The 22,391-nt window shown below is 55.2% G+C and overlaps 1 protein-coding gene across 1 annotated transcript in view; it reads left to right on the top strand.

The window, feature by feature from the left end:
• The first annotated feature begins 13,731 nt into the window (after positions 1-13,731).
• The window catches only part of LOC132578179 (sonic hedgehog protein-like), a 35,642-nt gene continuing 26,982 nt past the window's right edge, over positions 13,732-22,391 (top strand). The window contains exon 1 of the mRNA XM_060248053.1: positions 13,732-14,067. Coding sequence (XP_060104036.1) covers positions 13,765-14,067 — 303 coding nt within the window. The 5' untranslated portion in view covers positions 13,732-13,764. The remainder of the gene's footprint in view (positions 14,068-22,391) is intronic.

Raw genomic sequence — 22,391 nt, 5'->3', positions numbered from 1 at the left:
TTCGCACTTACCACTTGCCTCTCTTTACCCCCAGGGTTCTTCAGTTTGCAACTTTTCCTTCCATTTCGCATTTGCTGGTGCTATATAGCACTTGATGCTGCTATAACCAGGGCTTTTTTCGAGCAGAATGCACAGGAACGGAGTTCAGTCTGGTGTCAGGGGGTGTGGCTTAATATGCAAATGAGTCCGTGCTGGGCTTTTTCTACAAAAAACCCGGTGTGAACCAATGGTGATGTCAGGGGGCTGTGGCCTTATATACAAATAAGTTCCTGCTGGGCTTTCTCTACAAAAAAAACCCTGAGAAAAGGTTTAAGTCATTGCCGCTGGGCTGTAAAAGTTAAATAAAATTAGCTTCCAATTGGGGGGGGGGAGGAAAAGAAACAATAAGCCCAGTCCACTGGGAATTTCCCTGTGTGCCCCCCAAAGTGTACTAACTCTCTTGAGGGGTTCCCACTTCTTTTGGTGGGGCAGACTTGAGAGAAGCTATCAATGGGTTGTGTCCAAGTGCGTTAAAGCAACGTGAGGCAAAGATGAACCAGAAGTCTACTGGATACTTAACCCACTTAGAAATTTTCTACCACCTTTCCCCGCTGAAAGGAATGGGAGCTGTTTCACCTACAGTGCAGTGTAGTGGTTAGAGGGCAGGAGACTTGGGTACAGATCTCCACTCAGCCGTGCTGCTCCCTACCTCTCAAGGTTGTTGTAAGGATAAAACAGGGGAGAGGAAATCCCTGACCTCCATGGGATAATAAGAATGTGATAAGAAACAAGGATAATGCACTCTTGTACCAATTCCATTTCTTTTCCAGCAGGGCACGAATAGGAAAAGTGCCTTAGATTGCTTCACTGCAAGAAAGAAAAGCATTTGAGAAGAAGAAGAAGAAGAAGAAGAAGAAGAAGAAGAAGAAGAAGAAGAAGAAGAAGAAGAAGAAGAAGAAGAAGAAGAAGAAGAAGAAGAAGAAGAAGAAGAAGAAGAAGAAGAAGAAGCTGGTGCTGGTGCTGGTGCTGCTGCTGCTGCTGCTGCTGATGATGATGATGATTTATATCCTGCCCTCCACTCCGAATCTCAGAGCGGCTCACAATCTCATTTGCCTGATAAATATTGCAGAGTTTAAAACCAGTTCCAGAACTCCAGGGCTTGACACTCACAAGGTGACAGAGGAGGTGTCTGTTAAAAAAAATCCACCAACACACATTTGCACCTGGGGTTTTCCTTCCTCACCCTTCGGAAGGATAAACCTTCTTCGCTATGGTTGTCGCTGCATTTCTATGAGCAAATTACATCAAGGCACTGAACCTTGGAAAGTTTAAAAAAAAGTCCTTTGCAAACTCGACTACCAGGGAAGATGCTCCAGGGCCTCTCCCTGCCCTTAAATAATGCAAAGTAAGAGGCTACCCGTTGAGTTATTTTTAGCGAAAAGTGATAAAAATAGCCGCGACCTCACATCTTTTATATGACTGAATCATGATGTGGAATAATGAAGGCAGCGGAATCACTTCAGCCGGGCTTGCCCTCACTGCAGAGAGGGAACTTGCACCAGGGGGGCCAGCCTAGCAGTGGGAATTCATTGGGAAGAGCAGACAGGGAGGTCTGAACCCTCCATAAAGTGCGGAAGTCACTGCTAGAGGGCATGGTGGTGGCCACAGGCATAGACAGCTTTAAAATGGGAATAGACAGCTTCAAAGAGGAACAAGAAGAAGACTGCAGATTTATACCCCCCCCCCCTTCTCTCTGAATCAGAGACTCAGAGCGGCTCACAATCTCCTTTAGCTTCTGCTCCCACAACAGATACCCTGTGAGGTGGGTGGAGCTGAGAGGGCTCTCACAGCAGCTGCCCTTTCAAGGACAACTCCTGCAATAGCTATGGCTGACCCAAAGCCATTTCAGCAGCCGTAAGTGGAGGAGTGGGGAATCAAATCTGGTTCTCCCAGGTAAGAGTCCGCACACTTCACCACTTCACCACTTCACCAAACTGGCTCTATCAGTGAAGAGGTCTACTAGCCAGGGTGACTAAAGGGAACTTCCACATTCAGGGGCAGTCAACCTCTGAAGCTCTGACCTGGATGGCCCAGGCTGGCCTGATCTCTTTAGATCTTGGAAGCTAAGCAGGGTTGGCCCTCCTTAGGATTGGGATGGAGATGCAGGGGGAGGCAACAGCAAGCCTCCTCTGAACAGGCAGTAGCTGGCAAGCCACCTCTCAATGCCATAATTCAGCTGTGACTTGATGACAATTGCCAGGACCAGATTAACAAATAGGTCAAATAGGCACTGGCCTATGGGCCCCCACACCTTTAAGGGCCCCGGGCCAGTTTGCCTCTCCCCTGCAGCTTTGTCAAAGGGGCTTTTGAGAAGGTGCCTGCAGGAGATATTAGGAGATATTTTACAAGGGGGGGGGGGGACCCAAGATTTCAATTGCCTAGGGGCCTCCACAGGGTTTAATCCGGAACTGAAAATTGCCACTCCCAACCAGGACATTTTTGTAGCAGGAACTCCTTTGCATATTAGGCCACACATCTCTGATGTAGCCAATCCTCCAAGAGCTTACAGTAGGCCCTGTAAGAATAGCCCTGTAAGCTCTTGGAGGATTGGCTGCATCAGGGGTGTGTGGCCTAATATGCAAAGGAGTTCCTGCTACCAAAAAAACCCCTGCTCCCAACAAACCTCTGGTGTTCTTCTCAGGGGAAGGCCTTGGCCTCTCTGCTCTGTTGTTGGACCTCTGGAGGAACTGGTTGGTGTGAGATGGGACGCTGGACTAGATGGACCCCTGGTCTGAGCCAACGGGGTTCTTCTTATGTACACTTCAAAGCCATGAGGTTTGGGTCTAAAATGTTTAGGATGACGCCTAAAGGTGGAGGAAGAGGTTGACTCTGGGAGAGAACCCATATGAAACTGCCTGAACAGACAATTTAGCTCAGGGTTCAATTTTATCTGGCAGTGCCTCTGTAGAGTTTCCAGACCAGCACTCCACCAGCCTTTTCCTCTACTTATTACCCATCAGAGCTTTTTTGATTGGAGAGGGCAGGGACCAGGAAGCTTTTAAAGTGACAGTCTAAGTTGCCAGATCTGGCACCTGTGTTTTAGCAGCCTTCAAATCTTTTTCTTTCTTTCATGGGAACGTGACCCTTTTTTCTTTTCCTTGCACTTCAGTAACTCCTTTTCATCATTATCATTGAGCTTGGAAGTATTTCAGCTTCAGTTCCAAATTATTTACAATTTCAAAGGAGTAACCATAAGCAAATATATATGTAAGCAAATATATAACTACGAGGGGGAGGGGTTGCAGCAGAAATTCCTTTGCATATTAAGCCACACACCCTGATGTAGCCAATCCTCGTGGAGCTTACAGTAGGCCCTGTACTAAGAGCCCTGTAAGCTCTCGGAGGATAGGCTACATCAGTGGTGTGTGGCCTAATATGCAAAAGAGTTCCTGCTACAAAATAAAGCCCTGTAATTATGTAAATCAAACTGAAGTGCAAGGAAAAGGAAAAAGTGATTAGAAATGTTGCTTTCTTAAGGGCTGGCTGAAGAATGAGTGTGCTAAAAGTCAAACCAGAGGTCCATGAAGTCCAGCATCTGTCTCACACAGTGGCTGACCACTTCTTCTGGAGGTATAACAAGAGGGCATAAGGCAGGGGTGGCCAAACTGTGGCTCAAGAGCCACATGTGGCTCTTTCACATGTACCATGTGGCTCTTGAAGCCCCCACCACCCCATTGGCTGGCTTGGAGAAAGCATTTGTCTCTTTAAATCACTTATCCATGCCAACCCAATCAGCAGCTTCGAGAATGGTTTTAAAGTTGCTTTCTTTCCACATGTACTCCCCCTCCCCATGTATTTCCTTATTTCCTTCCTTCCCTCCCTCAAACCTCTGATGTTCATGTCTTGTGGCTCTCAAATATCTGAGATTTCTTCTATGTGGCTCTTATGTTAAACAAGTTTGGCCACCCCCGACATAAGGCTAAGAGCTTCCATCCTGGCTCTGAGATTCAGAGGATTTGTGCCTTTGAAAGTGGTGGTTCCCTTCAGAATTACCATGTCAGATGTGATTTGATGCCACCCCCCACCCCCCAAAAAAGACACCCAGAATGCCATGCACTACCCAAGTTGGTTGTCTCATCTCCTAGGATGAAGTATCCTCTGGGTTCAGGAAACTCTTTGCTATGAGGAGATAAGCACTGAGGCTGCATCTGAAGGCATGAGACATTCTACAGAATTTGGAAAGGCTGGAGACCTTCATTCCTAGGGTAGTGCCTGGGCCTGGATGATACTTCAGGGAGCACAATGCAAGCCTGTGCCATGATGAGTTGCCCTGAAGGTGTGTAACAATGTCTGTGGCCCAACCCACAGAGAAGATGAGCTGTGATGTTGTATCACGGCCTGCCTTCCTGCAGCAATCTTGGTCTTCCATGGTGGTCTCCCATCCAAGTAGTGACCATGGCCAGCCCTGTACCTTCCTGACTCTGATGATATTAAGCTAGCCTGGGCTATTAAGGGATGTGCAGCCACAAAAAGGCAGTGTTGACCAGAGTCTGCGTTGGCCAAGTGTTGGCCTGTAGAGACAGGCAAGAGAGCCTGAAAGGGATGCTACAGAATAGGCAGGTATCAGCTCTTGGCTCTGGAGGTGCTGTCGGGTGTGCAAAGGGGATCTTCTAAAGGCACTGGAAGAACATCAGAAGAGCCCTGCTGGATCAGGCCAACAGTCCATCTATTCCAGCATCCTGTCTCACACAGTGGCCAGAGTAACTACTCTGGATGGCCAACAACAGGGCATGGAGGCTGAGGTCTTCCCCTGATGTGGCTTCCTGGCACTGGTATGAGTTTGATTGCCACTGAACATGGAAGTTCCCTTTAGTCACCACTGTAGCAGGAAGGTTCCACTAAGCTTCAGACCCAGTGGGAGTGGGAATCATTGCAGCCAGCAGGAATGCCAGCCCCGACCTCGGTGGCCCAGGCAAGCCTGATCTCCTCAGATCTTGGAAGCTAAGTAAGGTCAGCCCTGGCTAGCATTTGGATGGGAGACCACCAAGGAAGTCCGGGGTTGCTACACAGAGGCAGGCAATGGCAAACCACCTCTGAAGGTCTCTTGCCTTGAAAACCCTATGGGTTTATTTGTAAATTATTTTGTAACATGATGGCGAAAAGGGGGGAGATGCAAGGACAATAGTACCCCAAACAGTGCCCCATGGCAGAATCAGGCTGGTGACAGAAGAATATGGTTTGGGAAATGGGGCAGGGATGGTTCCGATGGTGACCCTGGAAGGAGCCCCAGCATGAACAGGTCTGAGAATCTCCCTCCAGGGATCCAGCTGCCAGCAGCGCTAAACTTCAAGTGCTGGTTCCACCCTGCTAGGGAGACCTCTGAAACCTGAAGTGGAGCACTGGCCCAAGTGGGGAGACCCTTCCATAAAAACATAAGAGAAGCCATGTTGGATTAGGCCAAGGGCCCATCCAGTCCAACACTCTTTGTCACACAGTGGCCAAAAAAACCCAGGCGCCATCAGGAGGTCCAGGACACTAGAAGCCCTCACACTGTGGCCCCTCCCAAGCACCAAAATGAGTTTGACACCCCTGGTCTACTCAAACTGCCAGCAGCTCTCCAGGTTCCCAAGAATACGTCTTTCCTGCCCCGAACCCCAACTACCTGGTCCTTTCGACTGGAGATGTAGGGGATTGAACCTGGGACTTTCTGCATGCAAAGCAGATACTCAAAAAACCAACCGGCTGCAGAGGGGGCGCCAGGTGCGCCTAAGCCACCGCTGGCCAGCCTGCCCCCTGCAGTGGTGGGGGGGAGGTGGAGAAGGAAAGAGTCAGGCGCCGGGGCCAGGAGGCGCTGCTGAAGTCCAGCGGCCTTCTCTGCTTTTTCTCACTGCGTGGCTGCCATTCCCGGGGGTCGCCTGTTGCTCCCCAAGGCCTGGCTGCGCTGACTGCCTCCGCTCGGGGGCTTTCGGAAACAGGAGAAGCGCAGGGCAGGCTGCGGCCTCGGAATCCTGGAGGCGAGAAGGGGACCTCCTCCACCTGCTGCGCGCCACGAGAGACGCTGGCTGGTGGGTCGTCTGGCCCAAGAGATGCGCGCAGGGCCCAGCTTTGCGCACCGAGATGGGGAAAGGCGAAAGCGTTTTGCGCTTCGCGGAAGGGGTGGCCACGTTTCAGAGCCCCTGGGAGCTCGCCCTGAAGAAGGAGCCCTCTCCAAACTCCCTGGCCTGGGGCTGAAGGCCTTTCAAACCTGGCTCCTGGACGCCCTGGGGGCTGATGAACACTGGAGGCGAACCACTGGTCTGTCAAGGCTGGTCTAATCTGCTCTGACCGGCACCGGCGCTCCCCAAGATCTCCGGAGGATCACAAACCCGCTAGTGGAGTGGAGCCTTTTCATTGGACCTGCCCGGGTACCGAACCTGGGACTCTCTCCATACAAAGCTGCTGCTCTGCCATTGAACCGCTGTTCTAGGAAGGAAACTCGGTGCTGCAAATGTCCCCAAGCGCAGCATGCCTCTTGGCCCTGGTCTGCTCCAGAACTCAGCCCTGGAACTGGAAACAGGATCCAGGAAGAAGTCCAGGAGATCATGGCGCCAGCCTGGGAGAGCGGCCAGAGAGTTGCCAACGACGCATAAGCTTGGCGAGGCTGCGGGAGCATGGGTGCAAAGCCACGGTGGGTGAGAGGAACTTCCAGGGCATGGTCTGCGTCTGCCGGCAGCGCCTAGGGGTGAACTCAACTGGGCAGGTCATCAGAGCAGCCGCACGAGGGAAAGAGAGCCCCCTACCGTTGGGGGGAGGAAGTGGCAGGCTGGAGAGGGAGAGGCGGGGCTTTGGCTGCTGGTGACCGGCGGGGGCGGGGGGGGGGGAGAACCTCGCCTGCCGTGGGGAAAGGAGAGAGTCCCTGATCTGCCTTTCTCTCAAGGGCAGACTTCCCCAGCCTGGTCACTGGAAAGGACTGGATGGAGAAATGAGGAAGTCCGGCCAAAGAGATCCCCTCTTTCTCGTTAGGAAAGGCGTGTCCCTGTGGGTGGGTGGAGAAAGGCAGAGTGTGGGCACCTGCGAGCTTTACCTACCATCTCTCTGGCGGGCGAGGAGGGAGGGTGGAGGAGAAACGGTGTTTTCAATCTAAAATCCTGGTGGGTCGAGCCTTGTGGGCATCCGCTAAGCGTATTTGTTTGGTATGTTTGATCTCGCTTCTCCCCGCCCGCGTCCCCCCCAGAACCCAGGGCGCTGTACACGAGTCTCCATTTTATGCCCTACACCCCCCCCCCGAAGGCGCCTGCCTTTGCCTGCGCACCAAAGCTTATACCTAGAATAAAACTGTGTTGGTCTTCAAGGTGCCGCGGGACTCGAACTTGGTTTTACAAGCCCGTGTGAGATATCTTACTTAGGCTGAGAGAGCGTGACTGGCCCAAGGCCACCCTGTAAGTTTCCCGGGAAGCAAGAGATTTGAACCCGGGTCCGGTCCCCGTCGAACATCCTACCACTGGCTTAGAGAGGCTCAAGTGCCCCTGAGATCTGCCCAGTCTTCTTCTTTGGCGTATTTGGCTGCAGTCCCACACACTAAATCATGCACTTTCAAACCGCTTCCAATGCCCTTTCCAACTGGATTACACTGTGTGAACTGGCAAAACCCAGTTGGAAAGTTCATGAATTGAAAGTGCATGTCTGTGTGCGATCACAGCCTTTGAGTCGAAGCCTGGGTAGAAGCGGCTCGTGATAAAGCAGAGAGCTTGGACAGGTGAAGGCGAAGGCCTTGGTTGGAGGGAGAGATTCCAGACAGTTTGTGGATTCATCCGTGCCTTGGGAAGCCTGCGCAGGTTTGGCTACCTAGGCTGTGACCACAGACACCAAATAATGCACTTTCAGTGCACTTCCCAACTGGATTTTGCCAGTTCACACAGTAAAATCCAGTTGGAAAGTGGATTTAAAGTGACTTACTTAGTATTTGTGATCAGAGCCCTAGAATCTGACCTCCTTTTACAGAATCTCGTGGAGGAAGAAGGAGGCCCGGAGCTGGGAAGGAGACTGAAGAGTCAGCCCGGACGTGGGGTTGAGGATCTGGGAGGGAGGCCCCGCTGGAATCCCCTCCTCTGCTACGGAAGCCGACCGGAGAACTCCTTCCCAGCCTAACCCACTTCACAGGGCTGTCGTGCGGGTGAAACTGAGGGCTGGAGACCAGCGCTGTAAGCCGCTTTGGGTCCCCAGTGGCGACACAAGCGAGGTATAAATGTCTAAATTAGTAAAGGGTAGGAATAGATGCTTTTGAACTGTGGTGCTGGAGAAGAATCTTGAGAGTCCCTTGGAGATCAAATCAGTCAGTCCTAAGGGAAATCAACCCAGACTGTTCCCTGGAACGTCAGATGCTGAAGCTCAAATGCTTTGGCCACCAAATGAGAAGGGAGCACTCCCTGGAGAAGATCCTGATGCTGGGAAAGACAGAAGGCAAAAGAAGAAGGGGACGGCAAAAGATGAAATGGCTGGACAGCGTCACTGATGTAACAAACAGGAATTTGAGCAGACTTTGGAGGATGGTGGAAGACAGGAGGGGCTGGCCTGACTTGGTCCATGGGGTCGCAAAGAGTCGGACTCGACTGTGCGACTGAACAACAAAGGTCACAGGTTCGGTAACCTTGTAAGAGAAAGGAAAAAACTCCCACTGGCTTAGAGGATGAGAATAGAGGCTGCAGAAGGCGATCGACAGGACTCAATCGGTTTCCCCCAGGGCGTTTCTGCTGTCTTTACTGTCCTTTAGCTGGGGACTATTAGCCAGGGTAGATGATCTTTGTTTCTCAGGGATTTCCCACGTCACCGGCGGCTATCAAAGGCTAAAAGGGCCCAGCGGGTTTTCTGGCTGCACAAGGATTTGAACCCAGGACCTGTGATTTACAGAAAAGGGAGGTCTTGCTTTCATGGAAAGGATTTGCAAGTGCGGGGGAAGAAATGAAGGGAGGTGCTCCTCTTGGATGGCGGGGCCTATGTTCCTTCAGGAGACTTCCGAACCTCCTGAGATTCGTTTTTCGGATTCGTGTGGTCATTCTGTAGCATTAACTTTGATTGGGCTTGGGAAGAACGGAATTCAGGCCAGGGTTCCTCCACAGGTTGGGGAGGGGCCTCCTGGCTTCTTCTTTCAGACCGAAAAGTTTTTTAAAGTTCTTCCAGAAGACATTCTGTCATTTCTGCAATTTGATTCCAAAGGGGGGGGGGGCACAGAGTGGGCCTGGGACAACTTGAGAACAACTGACTCCCCATGGATTTTCGTCTTCTCTCGCTGTCTTTTTCTTTCTTTTCTTTTTTTTTTTTAATCCAAGAGACTAATCCCCATTCTGAGAGCTGCTTGGAAGGCGTCATCTAAGTCTGAAGACGGCAGGCGGGGCTGAACAAGGAGGTCCTTGTCTCCCCCCCCCCCCGCCCCGCCCCGCCAAGATGGCCTGTATGAACATATATATGAAGCTGCCTTCTTTTGAATCAGACCCCCCTCGGTCCGTCAAAGTCAGCCTTGTCTACTCAGACTGGCAGCGGCTCTCCAGGGTCTCAAGCTGAGGTTTTTCACGGCTATTTGCCTGGACCCTTTTTAGTTGGAGATGCCAGGAATTGAACCTGGGACCTTCCGCTTGCCAAGCAGATGCTCTACCATTGAGCCACCGTCCCTCCCTGGTCTCTCCCCCCCCCCACTGCACCTTTTACCAGGGTGTGAGATGCCCATAAAGGCAGCTGGGGGGAGGGGGGGAAGGGAGGGCAACTGGCCTGTCCCCGGGAAACTTCCCTTTGGCGACCCAACTGAACCAAGGTGGAGGGTCCTTCGTCTCACCTATTCTAACTGAGAGAGGGCGTGGCAAGCCATGGGAAGTCGGCTTAAGAGCCAGTTTTGGAACCCGGGCAGATGTGGGGGGGGGGGGGTGAGTGTAGTTGCGAATTTCCTGCGTTGGGCCGCAGGGGGTCGGACTAGATGGCCTTTGAAGTCCCTGCTTCTCTTTGTTTCTGTAGGAGCAGGGCCCCCCCCCCCAATGTGTTAAATATCTTCGGCCAAGGCAGCCTGCCTGTAGGTTGAAAGATGCAAGGGGGGTGGGGGCTGTAGTATTGAGGTAGAGTTCAGGATCCGCCCCTACCTCTGTCAATCAATTGCCCTCTTCTAGCTTCATGAGGGGGGGGGGCACCCGGGAGCGGGGAGGGGGCTGTTGAGGTGCCACTGACTAGAGCCAGCCTCGCCGAAGCGAGTTCTGTTTTCTTTCATCCCCTCTTTGATAGCCGAGACCTCCCCAAACTTCCTCGGCGGTTACAACTTTTCTTCCTCCTCCCCTTCCCCCCAGCCCCCTCCTCCCACGTTTTTTTTAATTACTCGCGTGTCGTAATTAATTCCTCCTTGGCCCGTTTCCTCTCCTGCGGCTCTTTGGGTCACTGGCTGGTCCATATGGCCGCGATCATGAAAAGGACGGGGGCGGGGGGGGGCTCTTCCTTTGCCTTCCGGCGGAGCGCAACGTCCGCGCCTTTGCGCAGACCTGTGGGTCGAGGCAGGCCTTTAAAAAAAAATAGAGGAGCGGGAGAGAAAAGCGCTCCAAGTTGGGCAGTTCTCTCCGGAGAAGTCAGGGCTTTCCCCAGGCCGCTCCTCTGCTGGCTTGCAAGCCCCACGCGAAGGAGGCGAGTGCGGTCCTTTTCGGAGGCGGTTCTGCAAAGAGCCCCCCGGCGTCGCTTTCCTGGGACCCTGCCCGGTGCGCCGCTGAGCTTGACAACCCAAGCGACCAATAAAACCCACTTGGCGCCAGAGCTGGATTAGGCCAAGTAGGCACTAGCCTATGAGCCCCCACGCCTTTGGGGGCCCCGGGCTGGCTCCCGCCCCCCGTTTCCCCCCTGCTTGCAGCCTTTCCAACCTGCACACACATCCAGCAACTGAGCTGCTCTTTGTCCCACTTGCCTGGTGCGGCTGCTGCTGGCGTTGTCGCCAAGTTTGCATCTGCTCCGCAGCTTAGTCAAAGGGGCTTTTAAGAGGCACCTGAAGGCTGCAGCAGGGGCCGGGGGCATTGGGGCGGGTGCTCAGGCTCTGAGATAATTTGCAAGGGGGGGGGCAAGATTTCAGTGGCCTAGGGGCCTCCGCAAGGTTTAATCCGGCACTGCTTGGAGCCCAACGCTGGTGGCCTTCTTCTGTGGCTGCATGATGGAGAGGGTCTCTCTTGGGCAACGTTGGAGCGGAAACGGAGAACTTCTCCAGCCGGCCTATTCGAGCAGGGCGACTGAGGGGGTGTGTGGGGTGGGGGGTGATAGCTAGAGAATAAATGACGTATTAAAATGAGTGGATACGGAGGGGAAGGGCGGGAGTCGTGTGTTTGGGAGAGCTCGAGCTCTCTGGGCGCGCCAGGTCCGCTTTCCTTGCCCGTTTCCAGCGGCGGATCAGAAACACCTCTTGAAAGCTCCGCAGGCCAGTTTAGCCGAAGCGGCGGCCATCGGACTGAGCCCCCCCCACCCCCCACCGCCTTCAATGCAGTCCCCATTGGATTTACCCAGGCCTGATTCCCGAGTCACTTCGGATCGAACCCAGGTTGGCAGTTGGCACCTTGAGCCTTTACAGTCCATTGGCTGGGAAATCAGTTCCCTCTTGGAATCAACAGGTGGATCCAGATTAAACAAACAAACAAAAAAACGCCACCAAAATGTGGAGGTCAGCTGGGGATCGGGGCGGAACCAGGCAAGCCAAGCCGCAGCCGGTGTCCCAAACTCACAACTGGCTCACACTGGAGCAATCCCGGTGGCTTGAATGTGATTTCTCTGAAGAACATAGGGACTACGTGTTCTGGTTCGCCCTCATTTGCAAACGCACACCCCCTATTTTATTTATGTGTTTGTTTGTAAAATGTAGGACACTTTTGGAGATATTGCAGATCACAGAACACACTTATTGGGAGTGAGTCAGAGGGCTGGCTTAACTTCCAAGGAAGTCTGTTTTGGAGAAGAGAGGGCTTGCTTATTTCCCAGACAGGACGCCTCCTTCGCAGTAGCTTCTTTGAAAAACTGGGTGGATGGACAGAGAGAGAGATGGATAAGCAGGGGGGGGCGGGGTGGAGGAAAGAGGAGAGAGAAGAGTAGGGCAGGCAGACATCTTTGTCATATTGATTTATTCAATTATTTGATGTTACTGGATCCCTGAAAGAATAACTGCATCTTCCTTTTGATGGACAAGGAAATTAGCCCAACAGGTCTGTAACAGTCACCGCCAAAAGGTTCTGCAACACAGCTGAGACTCCTCGTGAGTTGTCGAAGTTGCTTTACCATCTGTGTTTCTCTACAATCCTGCTTGTCCTTGATAACTTTTGTCTGGCCAGAATGCCACCCCCCCCCCCAAACTTTCTCCAGACAAAGCCATCATTTGCCAAGAGATCACAATTAATTTAAACTTTTAACTTAGACTCTCTCCACGTCTGGGGGGGGGGAGAAAGAAAGAAAGAAAGAAAGAAAGAAAGAAAGAAAGAAAGAAAGAAAGAAAGAAAGAAAGAAAGAAAGAAAGAAAGAAAGAAAGAAAGAAAGAAAGAAAGAAATCAAACTATCCAGATTCCTTCCCCCACTTCTACCCCCACGGGAAAGAATCTGGATATTTTTATATGTTGGCCCCACCCCACCCCAAGAAGTTTGTATTTGTCTACAAATTCAGTTTCCCTGCGCTCAAAAACAACAACAAAGCCGGACTTTGACAAAAAGTTGCCAAAAGTTGGAACACCTTTGTTCTGTTTGCACGGTGATTTTTTTTAATGCCTCCATATTAAAAAAAACAAACAAACAATAAACACCAATTCTGGAGCCAAGTCTCTTTTTGGAGCTTCTAGGAGACTTGTCCTTACTGCTCCCTCAAAACTCAGATCGGTGTGGTTGTGGTTTTGTTCCTGGTGTGACTGTTTCCAATCCCCCGGAGGAATAGGAGCATAGTAGCAAGACACCTAGAAAGAAAGGGAAAGAGAGAGAGTATAGTAGTCAAGACAGAGAGAGAGAGAGAGAGAGAGAGGCAATACACCTTGATAGAATCTGCCTGTCTGGCTGTCCTGTCTACCCTTTCTTTTAATCTATCTTGTCTTCCACGCTTCCATCTGTTCCTCTTGCAGATCCGTGTCCCCTTCTGCCAAGAAAGTTTAAGGAGAGCGCGTGGAGGTGGGACGTCATTGATGTTCTCCCCAGAAAGCGCCCGGCGCGCTCTTTTCCTTTCCAAGCCCTTCAGGTGCAAAGGCGGAGCGCGAGCGAGCGCGCGCGCGCGAGGGAGATCTTCCAAGTTTTTTTTCCCCCTTCCCTTCCTTCCCCCGGTGCCTTGTGGAGGGTTAATGCATCAGAAGGCAAGCTTGTCTGGCCCCGGCCAATCAGCACTCAGCACGGGCAGCTATAATATAACTAAAGGCAGACTCTTCGCACCAGCGTTTCCCAGCTGAGCTCCCCGCGCGGAATCCAGAGGCGCCCCCCCATACACACACACACCACCAGAAGCAGCAGCCCCTGGTCCCTCCGCCTCTCTTTTTTTGCGTCCTCCGGCTTGGCGGTCGCCGCGATCTGAGTCCGATGAGTCCCGTTATCAGCCGGCAGCCCGGAGCCCCGCTTGCCGCACCTGTCTTGCCCAGGCTGGGGGGCTAGTGGTGTCTCCCGAAGGCGAGGCGGGCGGAGGAGGAAGCCGCAGCTCTCCAGAGACCCCGAGCGAAGGCAGGAGCGAGCGAGAGACGGAGGGAGTTGGAGAGCCGCGCAGCCGCCAGGCAGGGAACCGAACCGGGGGCAGGAGGCGGCGGAGGCGACCAAAGTGGCCGGCTTTCTCCTCCCGGGGCCGGCATGCTGCTCTCGAGGAGGCTGGTGCTGCCGGGGGTCTTCTTCGGCGCCCTCTTCCTCTCGTGCGGGCTGGCTTGCGGGCCAGGCCGGGGCTTCGGCAAGCGGCGGCACCCCAAGAAGCTGACCCCGCTGGCCTACAAGCAGTTCATCCCCAACGTGGCCGAGAAGACGCTGGGCGCCAGCGGCAGGTACGAGGGCAAGATCAGCCGCAGCTCGGAGCGCTTCAAGGAGCTCACCCCCAACTACAACCCGGACATTATCTTCAAGGATGAGGAGAACACCGGAGCCGACCGCCTCATGACTCAGGTCAGCCTCTCGCCTCGCCCGGTGGCGCGGGATCCCGGCCCAGCATCCCCGGCAACGCCCCCTTTCTCTCCCCTCCCGGCCCACCGGGCTCCGGCCTGTCATCCCTGGGCGATCCAGCGCCAGGGCGCAAGAAGTTGGAAGGGGCCGGCGCGCCGCCCTCGACCTGCCTGGGCGCGGGGAGAGGGGAGGGGGCCTGCTGTGTGGGGGGGTGGGGGGATCCGTGCAATTCCCTTCCTCGGGAGTGGCTGGGCGAGCCGGTTCTTCTGAGGGCCCTCCGCAGGATCCGCTTGGATCTAAGGAACCGGGTGCAGCTAAGAGGACACCCAAGTGCATTTCTTCCCTGAGCCGAGAGCTGCTTTCCCTGGGGCATCTCCGATGCTCTCTGTTACAGGAGATTTTTTTTTGCTTTTAAAAAATACAACCTTGCAAAGGCTCCGAGGCCTTGGCTGGGCGTAATAAAGCGAATAACGCTAATAATCCTGGATTATTGGCTGGGGCCATCCCTTCGCTTCGCAAGAGCGTTCTGGCGAGACCCTCTTTAGCGACTATGCCCACCAGAGCATTAATCTATCGATATTTCTTTAAGGATGCGCGTCTTCCTGCCTCTCCAGGGGTCCCTGAACAAGCCCCTGCCGCATCCCCGTCTGGCTTTAAAAAGGCGCCCTCTTATCCCACCCAGGCCCCGGATTCCCTGCAGCGCTCCGATAGACCCGTTTCCCAACCCCTCGCGGGCTCATTCTAATCCGCATCACCGAGAGGTAGCGACCGGTGTTTGTCTGTGGGGCTGATGCGTCCCAGCTTCCTAGTTCCGGAGTCCCTTCCAACTACCTGCGAGGAGGCTGGGTTTCCTTCCAAATATAGGTCAACAGCCTTTTCTCTCCCCCCACCCCCTCTATTAATATATTTAAGCCCCACCTTCGGTTCTATAATAAGAACTCTATGATAAGAGTCTCTACGGAAGGTTGGGGGGGGGATTTCCTAAACTCTGCCCCCCCCTTTGTCCCCTCCCCCCTTCCCCGCTCGTCTTCTCCCGCGGCCTGATTTTCCGCACGTTTAGGAGATTTGGTGCCGGGCCGAGGGAGGGGGACCGGCCGCCCGGCGATCTCGGCTCGACCACCTTAAATCCTACTGTACCTTGGAGTATCCGAGCGCGCGCCTCTTCGCTAGACCGAGGCGCGCGAGCCTCGATTAAATATGCACAGGCCGGAGTGCGCCGGGCTCGCCCTGCCTGCCTGGAAAGAGTTCCCAGGCCGCCGAGCCCCCCTCCCTCGAAGGCAAAAAGCCGTGGGGGGGGGAGATGCAACCCAAAGGCCAGGGCATCAGGCAAGCCGGGGGGGGGTGCAGCAGGGTTGGAGCCGGCCGTCTTTGGCAAGGCGATCCAGTCCATTCCGGGTTCTCCTCGGCCCCCCACCCTCCCCTTCGCCTCTCTCCCCCTTCCTGAGCTGCAAAGACGCAAGATCAAGGGGGGTGGGGGGGGGACGAGCTCTGTGCGGCCGCAAGTCGCATTTTCAGCTCCACTTACTCCTCTCGTTTTATCGATCGCAACGGCTAGGGTTTCAGTTGGTATCCTTTCTGAAAGCGGCAGAGGAGGAGGAGGAGGCGGTGCAGGCGGCGGCTGCTGCTGTCGTCTTCTGGCTGCTTGCAAGGCGAGCGAGGAAGCCCCAGGAAAAGACAGGCGCGCGTCTCTCGCTCCCCCTCTCGTCTCGTGTCTGTTCTCTTCCCGCGTGTTATGTCTGGGGCTCAGAGCCCAACTGTAAGCAAGCGTCTCTCTCTCCTCCTTGGGCGGACACAGCAGGGCCAGGCTGGCGAGGAGGCCAGCAGAAACGCGCGCCCAGCCTTTTCAGCCGGCAACCTATATTATATAGGGGGGGGGGGTGTGTGGAAGAGGAGGAAGGAGGCGAGGAAGGGTCTCCCTTCTCCTTCTCCCCAGCTCGCCCTCGCTGCCTTCTTTCTTCGCGGCTGGCCTCCTTTTCCTGCATTAGCTGGCAGCGTTTGAACTTCTGACCTTCTGTCAACTTCCCTCAGACGAATGAAACAGAAAAACAAATACCACCTCCCCCCCCCCCGCCGCCCTGTCTTGCAAGCACATACACGCGCGCGCGCAAGCTTGTTTCGGGGGGGGGGGTTCTGTTATCTTCCGCGGTGCGTGGGGGGAGAACGCAAGGTGCAGGTAGCGGGGGGGGGGGGGGTGTCTCTGCAAAGAGGGGAAGTCGGGTTCCATCTCGGATGGCCCAGCGAGGCACAAAAGCCTGCAGGAGAAGGGCCTGAGAGGGATGCAGGAGGCGTGGTGGGGAGGGGACGGTGGCTCAGTGGTAGAGCATCTGCTTGGTAAGCGGAAGGTCCCGGGTTCAATCCTCGGCATCTCCAACTCTAAAGGGTCCAAGCAAAGAGGCGTGAAAAAAACTCAGCTTGAGACCCTGGAGAGCCGCTGCCGGTCCAGTAGACAAGACTGACTTTGATGGACCAATGAGGGTCTGATTCCGTATAAAGCAGCTTCATATGTTCTTAGGGATGATGCGGTCTCACCCAAGAGACTGGGGAGGTAAGACACGGATTGGCTTGGGCCCAGAAAGGAGGGAGGAGGGAGGGGAGATGTGCCTTTGATTGCAGGGCTCAAGCACGCTCTTTCTCAGCCTCCCCCCCCCCCCCGCGCTCTTTCTCTCCTGCTGGCCCTTCCGCTTGGCCATGCCTTCCTCTGCTTCCTTCAACCTTGGGGGTGGGGGAGAGCGAAAAGAGGAAAGATCTGACGCCCTGCAACAAGAGTTGTTAAACTTTCCGAATAGCTGCTTGAATGCCTTCGCTGCTGGTTAATATTAACTTCCCGAGAGGGGGAGAAAGAAGGCAAACAGGGAAAAAAAGAGCCTTTCCCGAAGGCGGGGTCCCTCTTTCTTTACAGGCGACGGCCGCCCTGCCGAGTGCATGCTGCGCACAAGGCACACACACACACACACACACACACCGCTCCGCGACCTCCCGCACCCAGCCCTCGCCCAGACCTCTGCGCACCTTCGCCATTGGTTGGATCTGGAGGCGCGATAAGGGTGCCAGGTCGTGGATGATAAAGCTGGAATTCGCTTGAAAGAACGAGGGGTGTGGGTGGGTGAGAAACCCAGGAGCAAGTGAAGGGCAAAAGCGCGCACCCCTCCTCCCCCCAGACAGACAGACCCAGCCTGCCGGGGGTCCGGGCGAAGAAGGGGAGGGGAGGGGAGGGGCGGCGGAGAGGCAGCTGCGCAGCACCCACGCGCCCCTTCCTCAGCCTTCCAATCCTAGGCGCGAGCCCGGGGGGGGGGGGAGATCGAGGGGGCCTCCCGTGCTGCAGGGACTCGCGCGGGCCGCGCCAGGCGGCTGCAAGATGCGTCGGGCTTGCACTTTTGCTTCGGAGCCACGAGCAGCCCTCAGCAATTGGTCTGCAAAGGGGAAGCGGGAAGGTGGCAGCGGCGGCGGCGGCGGCTGAGAATTGGGGCGGGGAAGAAGAGCGCTTATTGAACAACTTGGCTGGCCCTTTCCGCGCGCGCGCGCGCACGCATAGAACCACTCTCCAACAGAGGCGCGTTGGCCGAGGAGGCGGCCGGCTGCGTTTCACCGCGGCTGCCCAGCGCGGGGCTTGATCGGCGGCACACGACCCGATGCCTTGATAAATAGCCGGCCTCGGCGAAGTCTTGGAGACCGACTGGTCCCCCGCTCAGCCGGTCCCTTCCGGAGCTCTGCCAAGGGGCGGCTGCTGCTGCCGCGGAGAAGCCCCCGAGCGGTGCTTCCCTCCCTCTTCCCCTTCCCACCTCGCCGGCTCCAGTCCCCGGCGACCACTTTGGAGGGGAACTCGCCTGGGATGGCAGAGGGGGGAGGCGGTGGCGGCGAGACGGGGGGGGGGGGGCAACGGGAGGTCTTCCTTCCTCCCTCCCTCCCCTCGATTGGGGCTCCCACGTGTTCGATCCCCACCCAGAGTGACGTGAAGCCAAGGAGACGCGGGGAGGGGGGGGGAAGCAGGTGGTGGAACTGACCAGCCGCGGTCGCTTTTGCTGACCGTGAGACCCCCCCCCCCCGTCTTCCAGGCAGCTAAAACTACCAAGATAATACCCCCCCACCCCCCAAATTAAACTACAACTGATGCATTGACTGCCCTTTCCGGATGGCCCAGACAAGTCCGATCCCGGAAGCTAAGCAGGGTCGGCGCTGGTTTAATATTTGGATGGGAGACCAGCAAGGAGCGCCGGGGTCAGGCCGCGGAGGCAGGCGATGTCTCTCGCCTTGAAAACCAGAGGGGTGTGGGGTGCCCTAAGTGTGACCTGGCACACCCTCCATCACCAATGCATCGGCTGTCATATGGACAGATGAAGCTGCCTTCTACTGAGTCAGACCCTCTTTGGTCCATCAAAGTCAGTCTTGTCTACTCAGACTGGCAGCGGCTCTCCAGGGTCTCAAGCTGAGGTTTTTCACACCTATTTGCCTGGACCCTTTTTAGTTGGAGATGCCGGGGATTGAACATGGGACCTTCTGGTTACCAAGCAGATGCTCTACCACTGAGCCACCGTCCCTGTTTTCCTCCAGAGCTTTCTTCTCCAGTAAAGCGTTCGGGTCTTTTTTTTTAAAAGCACTCCGTCCAGGAAAAGGTGGCAGGAAAGGTCGCCTTGGAGAAGGCTAGGCCCGGCCTAGGCTGTGCAGTTCTGTGCCTTGAAAACTGAAGCCCCACTGAAAAGCGGGGCGGGGGGCGCGGGGCGCGGGGAGTGCCATCAAGTGGCAGTCGAACTTATGGAGAACTCCGTAGGGTTTTCAAGGCAAGAGGCCTTAGGAGGTTTGCTATAGCCTGCCTTTATAACCTTTGTTGACATAGCCAAGATAAAAGTACATTAAAAGTTTGAAATAGAGGTGTTTTTTTTTTAAGGGGGGGGAAGCGAGCAGCCTGCCTTTTATGTAGAGACGCTGGAATCCCTCGTGGGGGGGGGGGTCTCTCCTCCAAGTCCTAACTAGGGCCCAGTCCCTGCTCAGTTTCGGAGATCTGGCTGAGTAAGCAGGCCTCGATGGTAGGGCTTACAGTTATCGCCGGATTAGCTCGGCCCCCCAAGACTCCCTTGCCGGTGGGAATAACCGAGAGAACCTCGCAGAGGTGTCCTTTTGTGCTCTGGGACTCGGTCCTCCGCCCTCGAGGAAGACGGGCCTGGTCTAGGACAAAAGGACGCGGTTTGGAGCTGCAGTTTTTCTTTCCCTGGAGAAGAAGGTGCCTCTAAAACCGCTTCTGACACCCTGGGAGCTTTCACATGGTTTGCAAGTGGGCTGCGCTATTTTTATGCATTGAAAATCCGGTGGCAAAATTATTGTGTGTGGACGAACCCTAGTCTGAAAGCCCCATTCACTCCCGTCGGAGTCAGCCTCAATGCGCCATTATGGGTTGGAGCAGGGTAGATCGCCCATGAGGTGGCAGGATCCTGAGCCAGACAGACCTGCGGCCTGCCAAGGTCTGTATTGTCTGCTCTGAGACGTCTGGGTTTGGAGATCGCTCGGGCGGAGGCTTTTCGCGTCGCCTCCTTTCTGCCGCTGCTGGCGTCTTCCGCCCGCTGGGCTAGAAGCTCCAGCGCTGCGCCACGGCCCGGAATGCACAGACCCCTCGCGGGACACAGAGTGGCTGAGCGGAGAGGGAGGGCGGGGCGAAGGCAGAGGGGGCGGAGTCTGGCCCAGAAGCCGGGCTGTCGTCGGGGAGGCCTGGCCAGTTTAGTCAGGGCCAGGAAGGCTACAACGAGGCCGAGCCTCCTCCGACCGCTGGCAAGCGCTAGCTCGTGGGTTTCACTGTTCACCTAAACAGAGGGACATCCCTAAAGGCAGAAAACTAGCAGGTCAGGCTCAGCATAGTTGCCTCTCTGACCTGCTCTCTCCTCTGTGCGCAAGCAACGTTGGGGGAGGGGGTTCCTCAGTGGAAACAGGCTTCCTCGGGAGGTGGTGGGCTCTCCTTCCTCGGAGGTTTTTAAACGAACGCTAGATGGCCATTGGGCACCAGTGCTAAGACTGTGAACTTAGGGGTGGGTTGGAAAACAAGCTCTGCACATTTCAGTCATTAGCAATTTCAGTTCAATTCATGCTTTCACGTGGTCGTTCAAACTTCAGTCTGCCAAGTGGCCAGGTCAGTATTCGTGAATTTCCTGCATTGTGCAGGGGGTTGGACTAGATGACCCTGGGGGGTCCCTTCCAACTCTATGGTTCTATGATTCATTTGGCCAGGGACAGTGTTCGAACCTGCACAAGCGCCTCCCCCCACTTCATCCGGTCTTGAAGCAAAATCTTCACCTGTAAAGTCTGTAGAATGTATATCTTCTCCCCCTTTCCCCCTAAGTGAGGCTAAGTGGGGCGGGGGCCTAGTCTGTGTGGAGGCCTTCGGCGCCCTGATTTTCCTTCGCAGGTCTCTCGGGCTGGATCTTCAATCCTAAAACACTTAGGAGTCAGCCTCCCTGAATAAAACAGGACTTACTGCTTAGGCCTGCCCTCTTCGTCGCCTTCGGTTCCCTTCACTTCCAAGCTAAACTCCATTGGCATAAACGGGACTTACTTCCAATTAGCACCCCGGGCCCAAAAGTGTCACCCAAATGACCACCTGTTGAGAGGCGTGAAGTTGAGTTTTCGGATCGGGTTTTGCCAGGCCTCCTTGAGAACCAGGGAAGGGTCTCGCCCGCTCAGGGCTACACGGGAGGTCTCGGCAGGGTGAGTGGATTTCGGATCGGGGCGTTTGTTGTTCGGAGAAGTTGGGCTGTGGATTCAGTTGCTTGTCTGCATCTGGGGCTTTTTCATCCGTCCAAGAAGGCCCCCCCCCTTTTTTCCCATAGGGGCCAGACGAGGACTTCCAGGGAACTCGCAGGAACACGAGAGCTCTCCCCTGCTCTCGCCCCCCACCCCAAACCTGCATTCATGGGCATGCCCCTTCAACGTTCCCTTTGAGCTGCAGAGTCCTGTGAGCAAAAATCCTACGTTGTGAGCTACTGGCATTAAAGTCCCCAGCTGCCGCATAAATTGGTTTGTTCTGAGGCCGTCCTTCCTGAGCTCAGACAAAAATGTGCGAGCTGGAGGCTAAAAAACTATGAGCTAGTCCACACTAACTCAGCTTAGAGGGAACACCGCAGCCCTCCTGGCCGTTACGGTTACGGCCCATTGATAGAACAGCCCTCGCCTGAATGTATCCGAGATCAGCAGCCTGCTTATAGAAACCCTGCAAGGAAATGCGCTTCTGACCTACGAAGAAAGCCCAGGGCCAGTTTTTCACTTCCTAGCTTACAGAGCGGGGTCTTAGCTCTGGGGTGGAGCACTTGCTTGGGCTGTTGAGGGCCCCGGGTTCAAATCCCTCCATGCCCATTTAAAAGGGTTTGCCGGCGTTGTGAAAGACCTCGGCCTAGACAGCGGCTGCCAGTCCGAGTAGACGACGCCGACTCGGGAATAATGCCAAGGCTTCGTGGGTTCGCAGTCCACGCGCATGCGTCTTCTTAGAGTCGAGAAAGGAACGCTGGAGCTTTTTAGACGGCGAGACTCTCTCCTGGCCAGGTGGCCTTTGCTGTGTAGCTGCTAATGAGAAAGGGCCTTTGGGAAGGAGCTCCATGATCCCAGTTGCACACGGTGGCGGGAAACGCTCAACCGAATCAATGGGAGAAGGGTCGCTTTTGAGATGGGGGGGTGGGTGGCGCAATGTAAGTGCAGGGCTCCTATGGGGTGCGCTAATGCCCCAGATGCCTCCCTGCCAGACCATGGGGAACGAAGTTCTAAGGATGAGAAAGCTCCTGGAGCAGAAATCTCCCAACAGCAGTAGCATTTGTATAGCGCTTTGTTCAGGGCATTCGCGCACTTTGACCTGCAGTTCTTACAACGACCTTGTCAGGTGGATCAGTGGTGTCGGCCCTTTCTATCGGCCTGGAAGTGGGGCAATGGATTTCTTTTGGTCCCTTAGAGAGTCGGGGGGGGGGGGCAGATGCGAGCCCAAGACCTCCTGCTTCGTTACCATCCCCCTCAAAGAGCTGGGCAGGCGCAGTGGTTAGAGCAGAGCCGGCGGGGTGACCCGGGGCCAGTCGCGCTCTCCGCCTCGGTGGGCCCTTTGGAGGCTGCAAAGGCTGAGAGGAGGCGCTCAGGTGCGTGTTTACTCGCAAGCAGGCCCCACGGAGTGTATGGCTCCCTCGGGCTGCGCCTGGATCCTTCCGGTAGGGTCTCCGTCTGAGACTGTAGCCTGACCGTTATTCTGGGTCGTTAGGATCCCTCCAGCGCTCAGGTTCTCTCTCTCTCCTCTCCCCCTCGGCGCCCGATCCCAAACTTTGCGCTCATCCTGAAAGCCCAACGCGCAGTCCGGGCGCTCCCTCGCCAAT

Source organism: Heteronotia binoei, chromosome 10, assembly GCF_032191835.1.
Source record: "Heteronotia binoei isolate CCM8104 ecotype False Entrance Well chromosome 10, APGP_CSIRO_Hbin_v1, whole genome shotgun sequence".
In the NCBI taxonomy this organism is placed as follows: Eukaryota; Metazoa; Chordata; class Lepidosauria; order Squamata; family Gekkonidae; genus Heteronotia; species Heteronotia binoei.
The sequence above is the reverse complement of the archived record's forward strand: the minus strand, read 5'-3'. Positions and strand labels throughout refer to the sequence as shown.